General features: G+C 40.4%; 1 protein-coding gene across 1 annotated transcript in view; it reads right to left on the bottom strand.

The window, feature by feature from the left end:
- Positions 1-6: 6 nt before the first annotated feature.
- Positions 7-8,198, bottom strand: part of LOC101859139 (tetraspanin-33) — a 40,844-nt gene continuing 32,652 nt past the window's right edge. The window contains exons 4-6 of the mRNA XM_013091454.1: positions 6,924-6,971; positions 1,092-1,229; positions 7-331 (exon numbers count right to left, since the gene is read on the bottom strand). Coding sequence (XP_012946908.1) covers positions 266-331; positions 1,092-1,229; positions 6,924-6,971 — 252 coding nt within the window. The 3' untranslated portion in view covers positions 7-265. The remainder of the gene's footprint in view (positions 332-1,091; positions 1,230-6,923; positions 6,972-8,198) is intronic.

The raw sequence follows: 8,198 nt of genomic DNA, 5'->3' as shown, positions 1-8,198 counted from the left end.
AATAATAATAATAATAATAAAGATTGTCAAAAGCATTGCATTAGCGTGTAAGTAAACTCCCACTCTCCTACAGTTTCCTGCTCAAACATAATTTAATTTGCACATGACAACTTTTCCCCAAACAGACTAACGAGATGAAAGCCGGGGGAGCAGGACTGGGGCGTGTAGTGGTTCATTATAATATGGAGTAGCTATCAACCAGTCCATTGTAAGTTTGGTCTCCATTGTTGCCGACCAGAGGGTAAAAGTAAAAGCTTGCCTGAAGCTACCAATAACTTTTCTGCGTTTCTATCATCTCGATGAGGTTGCGTGTGAGAACGACAATGAACACCTGTAGAAGAAGATGAAAGACAAACGCTACAAGTTTAGTTTTGTATACTATAAAGACAAGTAGAGTGGTTTGATTTATAATTATTATGTTTGCATGAATACAAATCACAAATCAAGATGGCCCTTTTCACTCTCTAGTTCAAGGCTGGTGAATCTTATATTTTTTATAACACACACTTTTGTCACATTTAACTCGCAAACATGTTCGTATCTCCCACCTACATATTAAAATGTTTCCAAGTGTTGCCATTGTGTCATAATACTTTGGTAAGGGTTCTGTAAACTGCTTTTAAAACAGTGTTGGTTGACAAAGGATAAGAGGAGAATATAAAACCCCAACCACAACAAAACAAAACCCCCGGAAAAACAACCAACCAACAAACCAAAAAACCCCCCACCAAAAAAACCCAACCTCAAACCAAACCAAGACAAAACGAAATAAAACCAAAAAAAAAGAAAAAAAAAAAGAAGAAATTACCGTTAAACTATCTATAATAAACCCCCTAAAATCCCATAATTAATTTTCGAAACGATATATGTTTGACCACCCTGAGTAAGGTGTTAATTTCTAGGAAAAAATGCCCCTACCTCCTCAAACTACCCATCCTTTTTTTCTAGCCCCCCCCCCCCCCCCCCACACACATACTTTTTCGCACAAAAATAAATTATAAAATATATTTAACAGTTTGTACTATGTAGACCTTTACTTCTCAAAACTCAAACCCTTTCCCTGGGTAAGGGAAATAAGCATAGATGATTACCTGAGGCAAGAGAATCCCCAGCATTATTCCCCCTACCACGAGGGCGTGTCGGTTTATCCAGTCACCGAGTGCTTTCATGCAGCCGTCATTGTAGATACGGTACGTGTTTGCATTGTTCCCCTCAATCTCACCGTCAGGCTGTCAAAGAATTTGAAACAAGTTATCTAGATACTATTGGAAACTCATGCTCTAAAACAACAACCCATGATAGTAGGTAACAACTATACTGGTGAGGCAAAGTGGTGAAATCAGGCTCTCGTCCAAATACTGAAATCTAAGATACTGGCATTTTCCAGCCCGTTTAGCAATTTTTATCAATTTGTTTTTCGCACAACAGGTTTTATGTACATTTAAAAACACATTTCTATGAGGATTATCCCGAAAAACGTGGATTAAAGGTACAAAAAAATAAATAAAAAATGCAGATTCACAGTTTTCATGGACTCTCACGCCAAGCTTTGGCGGCCATTATCTCTTTTATTTTACCTATGAAATCAGGCTTTCTTCAGTCACAAATATTTCGACTTTTATTAATGACAGATGACTATTTTTTTTTCACCGAAAGATAGACAATCGAAAAAGCTTTAAGATGACACCAATAACTCCACATGCCCAACAAATTGACGAGTGCCTGATTCAACCGCGTCGTTACACAATAGTATACTTTAGGAAACTCGTGCTCTAAAACAGCATCGCTTCACATAATACTACATGTCGGTAACAACTATATTCTATCTTAGTCATTATCACCTAACATTTCAGATTAATCCTTAAACTGCCTAGCCCCAGGTTGATTTGGGCTTGGTACGTGTATGGGTTTCACACCCTATCACCACTCTTATGTTATTCAAAAGGCGGGATTTATTAAATATAACGTCCGTCTCCAAAAGGACAGAGCCAAATGGGCGGAAAGTCTTGACAACTCCACAAAACGACCAGAGTTCAAGAACTCACAGTCTGGGATTCTAACCACGACTATCTGTTCCGTAGTCCAGCATGACACCAACTGAGCTATCAGAACGCCCTATTCTGGACTCTATGATAGGATCGTAGAACAGGGCTGGTAGAGTGGCGTAGGTGGCCTAGTGGTTAGACTATCGCGGATCCGTAATCGTGAGACTGCGGGTTCGGGGGTTCGAGCCTCAGCTGGATCCAGATGTTGAGCCCTCGGGAAAGGCACTTTACACGAATTTCCCATTTGGCCCGGTCCTTTTGGAGATGGACTTTAAACTCGGAGGTCCCGCCTCTTAAATAAACTAACAGTGTTGGTAGGGGCGTTAAACCTATACCATTTCAGGGCTGGCAGAGAAGGGGTTAAACGTCCACACCAGTGCCGGATTAAGACCCAGCTGGCCCCAAGGCACACTTCACTGAGTGGCCTGAAAAAGTTAGATACCGGTATGGTGCAAAATCCCCCCCCCCCTCCCCTTTAAGACACGCACACACACACACACACACACACACACACACACACACACACACACACACATACACACACACACACACACATACACACACACACACACACACACACACACACACACACATCACACACAAGCACGGTCTGTCTGTGCGTGTGTCAGTCTGTCAGCCAGTCCTAAGCATGACAGTATGGAATATGAACAAGATACCAGTAAGATAATGTAACTAAGGTCTCACGACACTAAAATTATGTATTATTATTTTTTACATAGATTGCCACGTTGCGTGCTTTTGCAACAGCGAATTCATCAACGTCTTTGTTAATGTCGATGTTGTGCAGTAAATCGCTTTCAATTGAAACTATTGAAAGAAGTGCTAGCATTCCTAGCCTTTGCTGAGACATGGTTGAACGCTTAACGTCTATAATGCGTTTCAGTTGCGAAAATGAACGTTCGCCAGTGCAGTTAGTTGGCATTAGAGACAGGTACATCCGCAATGCTATCTCGCTGTCTGGAAAAGCTGAGTGGACACCAGTGGTTTGCAAGAATTTGAAAATGCTCTGAACGCTTCCAGTTGTATTATCCGGATGTACTTGCTCTTTCACCCAACCTAGGTACTGTCTAAATTACATTGGAAAGTTAGGAGAAAGGTCATGTGGATAGACATTAACAAGTGTTGATGTTGCAGCATTTATGTCTTCAGCTGACATTGAATCTTACTCTGTTAAAACACCAGACCGCTGCACTACTGTTGAAGGGCGTCAATTCGTCTGCATAGGGACTTTTTCCATTGGTCCATGATAACCAAGAATGTCTTCACTTTGAATTTCTCCTGACCCGACATTTCATCCATCACTCTTGCGGCATCTCCGTCATCTACTGTTTTCCTGTGTACACGTGCTCTCCGACTGTCTGATTTATATATGCTGCTTCCACATCGGTCACTTGCCTTGTCATGGTAAAAGTCAAACATTCCTCGACACTCATCTATATATGTGTCTAAATGTCTTAACAATCCAATGGCTGGGCTTAGTTCAATAGTTGAATTTTGTAACAATTTACTGCAGCAATTGAAACGATGTAAAATGTAATTCCAAAGTTCACACATGAAAGCAACTTCAATGGTGTCCATATAACTTGCAAGTGTGCCAGCTTCGTGCTTCGTGCTTCGTGCTTCGTGCTTCGTGAGACCATTCTGGTCAATATCTTCTGCAATCTCTTGTAGAGCACTTTGGAATTGTTTGTAGCCCCTGAAGACTGCTTTTGTCGCATCGGCCCGGGCAGACCACCGGGTAACCCATGGGTGTTTTGGGACAAGACATTCAGGATTTTCCTCAACGTGTCGTAATAAAATATTTCAACGAAATGTTTATGCAACAAAAAATGAATACAAGCGCTGCAGGAACTGTAAGAAAGACACAGCTTCCACACAGCCATCTACAGCTGATTGACCAACTAAATTTAGAGAGTGGCCTGCGCACGGAATATAATCCACAAGATTGTTTTTATTTTTCAAAATGTTCTGCATTCTAGTGTATTTACCAGACATGTTACTGGCATTGTCGTATGTCTGACCACGACCACGAGCAACGTATCTGCAAGATTCTGTCCTGTGTGGCTCGAGATGTTGATGAATGTCAAAGAGCGCTCCTCGGGCCGGTGATCTACCATATTGACATAGCGTAAAACAATGGTTAGCTGATCAGAATGGGTAACATCTGGAGTAGAATCTACGGAGACTGAAAAGTACCTTGGCTTAGGAATTTCATCCTTTATGAGGTCAAGAACATACTTGCCTAACAAGTTAAGGAATTCTTCACAGGTTGTTTTTGACAAGTATGAACAGTTGGTGGATCAACATTCGGGTGGGGCTAAGGTTGCTTTCACTTCTTTACCACCAAATAGCAAGCAATAAAAACAAAACAGTGGTGATTTGTCCATACTCACGGCGAGCCACGACATTTTGAGATCAATTCAAATTCAAACGAGAAGAGTCACCTTTGTCTTTCTTCTCTTTGTTCTATGTTAAATTCTTCTGGAAGCTGAGGACGAACCCGCTTCACCTCCAAACTTCTCTAATTAATTTTCATCTGATGAAAAAGTTGCCACAAAAGTGGTTTTGTGTAACTAATAACTGTTGAATCTCCTGTTGCAGACACACAAACATGTATACACAGCACTCCACGAGCTCGGGGGTTTTGTAAACACAGTTCACCTTTCACCTCATGTACACTTAAAAAACAGTCGAATTTGGCAGAAATTAGGCTAGAAATGTAGCATTCGCAGGCTTTTGACTCCAGCAGGGCCACAACTTTGGAATTATTATCTGGGTTGCCAGGTATCTGGTGACTTTAGACTTTATTTAGAGGCTAAAGGTGCTTGATTTGAAACCCACTGCTAATGATTCAATTTAATTTTAGAAAAAAATGTGGCCTAGAGAGAGGCCAAACAAAATGTCACAGCACTTTCTGAACTAGGCCTGGGACTAATAATCCAGTCGGACTCTGGCTTGGGCTAGCTTAGGGCTATTCTAGTTGTGGCCTTCCAGACTGGCTTTGCTGTGGCCTGATCAAAACGGGGGAAAATCCGAAAAAATGTGGCCTTTGTTGTACCCTGTTGGTGGCCTGTTTGTGGCCTATTTTTTTGAGTGGCCCCAAGGCAATTGCCTTATTTGCCTAATGGTTAATCCGGCACTGGTCCACACGTACAGCTTCTCTGAGTACATTTTTATTTGGGTTTGCTAGCCGAAATTTTGCTGTTTTCTTACCCCAACAGAACCACGGAGTAAATAGATGAAAATCACACATAGAAGTAGGCCTTTAATTATTCGGGAATAAGGTTCCTGGCGAAGTGAACATAATTAATGTGTACCGGTATTACTTTTACTGTTGAATTTTCATGGATGCACATGACATAGCCTTTTATACGAAATATCTTTATATTATTTTCCCAATCTGCGATGTTCGTTCTGTATGTGGTTTTAGAGATGCATCTGATGTGACATGTATTCGGCAAGCTTGATTTTTCTCTTCATATTGACAATTTTTTGTGAAAGCAACGTACAATTTAAATGTTCTATAATATATATTCAACATGTTATTGTGCTTTTAATCTTATCTCGCCTTATCTTATCTCGTCTATCTTGTCTTATCGCACGTTATTTTATCTTATCTCGTCTTGTGTTATCTCGCCTAATCTTATCTCATCTTATCTCACCTTATCTCACCGTATCACATTTTATCTTATCTTATTTTTTCTTATCTTATCGTGTCTTGTCTTTTCTTGTCTTGTCTTATCATGTCTTGTCTTGTCTTATTTTATGGTCGTCCGTCCGTTGAAATCGACGAAGGCCAAAACATCCCACAGTATGCCTGTTACCGTTAGCGTGTGACATGAGTGTCATGGTTAACGGCCTCTTTGAACATTGTGCTGCAGTGTAACGGCTGAACCTCCTTATTTAATGTCAAGTTCAGTTCTGATAATAGAAATCGTGGGCTCCAACAAAAATATTTCTTTTGTAAGAACATGGAAACCATAGCGATTAATCAATACAATTTGAAAAAAATCTTACTAATAACAACCCTGTAAATCTATTAGGACGATTTTACAACATTCTTTTCGCTATTTGTTATTGTTTAGAAGGGGTGCCCATTGATCGAACAAACAGGATCTGCATGATCTGACCGAATCGGTTCGGGAAATGGCGCTGCCTAGTATACACTAATCCCCAGAGCATATTCATTACCAGCCGTTTTCGTTACATTAATTTCCTTAATGGATTATGCAAAAGCTATCATTTTTTAACAAACCAACCGAATTCGACCTCATTCGACTGAGACCGTAATTTTTTCAATGTTGATTCGGTTGTATTGTGCCAAACATGATAGCCCTTTCCATTCCATGGCTGAAAATCAGGCAGACCGCGACTGAATTACAGGAATTCGATTGGCAGTCTGCACTGGGTATAAGCTTATAGTTATAAAAAATTGACCTTTGGTTTGCCTCCTCAAATTTGACTCGGAAGTATATTAGTAGGCTACCTGCTCCCCATTCCGTTCCCAAGGAAAAGACGACCCTACCAAGCAGTGTCATGATTATGATAATGATAAATATTATAGAAGTGTACTGATAGTCTGTTGCTCAACGTTTTCTTTAAATGCAGCCCCAACGTGAGCTATAAAATCAAACATAATATAATTATTTGATTTTGGCTATCGCGACCTTGAAAATCGAACATGTTTGTTTTGGGAGGAACGGATCTAACTGTTTTGATGAAATGAAACGAAGCTTAATATTGCCCTGTCCACGAAGAATAATCTGACCACCCTCAAATGTATCAAACTACGCTAAATCAAAAGGGCTTTGTGGTGATTTTTTTTCAATGTGCACCATGCGCAGGCTCATTACTCACAAGATACTTGATCATGTTGGCACCACACTGGTAGTTGATGGAATCACCCTGGGAATGAACAGAGACATACTATTAGATGTGGATCTAGATAACTTTTAGTTTTAGTAAGAGTTTTACCGCATTTGCAACACAGTAAGGTCATATAAGTGCTGAAGATTAGAGGTGTTACAAGAGAGTAACAAACACAAAAAAAGAAGGAGGGGAGATAGAGACGATATATTTTTTATAGGAAAAAAGGAGCAAACCACACCAGAGCACCCGCCAACCACCAACATAGATAACTTTAGTCATCCGTGAAATGTGCGCTTTGTTGAATAATATAAAGTTAATTATTTGCAAGAAAACTACAAGTAGAGGTGGATAATAATTAATTTCCTTGAAGTTTCTTCAAAAGTGCGCGAAGCAGACATTCTTCAAAAGTACGAGAAGCAAAAACTATTTCAGAAAACTTGCTGCCCTGGCAGAAGGCCTGAGTTCGATTCCTGTGTGGGTGAAATGTTTTATGGAACTCCATGTTTTATCGAGTACATGTATCTCCACCTTTCTAATGAGGCGTTGCATTCCTCTCGTCCCCGGTTGTCCATGACAGGCTGTGTCGAAGTAGCCTGTCTCCAAAAAAGATCTTGCACACGGTACCTCCGAGATTTTTCGCCTTTACCAGACAAAGCTAGGTGTTAAATCTTACTTGCACTAAGATCAGGGTGGGACTGAAAGACAGCAGTAAGAAGGAGCCAGGGAGTAGCAGTCGAAAGGCTGCCGAAAGAGTCAGGAGCCCAGATGAGGGGGGCAAACAAAGTGGTTGGAGGGGACAGAAAGTGGAGACGACAGCAGACGACAGAATAAAGAGTGCAAGAAAGGAGGTGAAAGGAGAACATTTTAGAGAAGAATATTTTTAGTCCCTGTCTGGTTTCGAACTTGGGACCTATTGAATGAGAGGCGAACACGTAACCTGTAGCCCACGAGAGCCCCCATAAGTTATATACGCTTTAGTATCTCTGGTAACACCTCTAATCGTTGGCACTTATGTGACACAAAACACGTATTTGTGTTGCAAGTGCCGTAAAACTTCTATTACTCCCCTCCCCTATCCCCTATCCTCACCAGAAAACAACAAAAAACAAAACAAAACACAAACAAAAAACAAATAAAAAACAAACCAAAAACAACACAAAAATAAACAATAAAAGAAACAATAAAAGAAACAATAAACAAAAGCAAAACAAAAATACAAACACAAAAAATCCCCAAACCAAACCAAACAACAACAACAACCCC

Source organism: Aplysia californica, unplaced genomic scaffold (genome assembly GCF_000002075.1).
Source record: "Aplysia californica isolate F4 #8 unplaced genomic scaffold, AplCal3.0 scaffold00002, whole genome shotgun sequence".
NCBI lineage: Eukaryota > Metazoa > Mollusca > Gastropoda > Aplysiida > Aplysiidae > Aplysia > Aplysia californica.
This window is presented reverse-complemented; position numbering and strand designations above follow the sequence as displayed.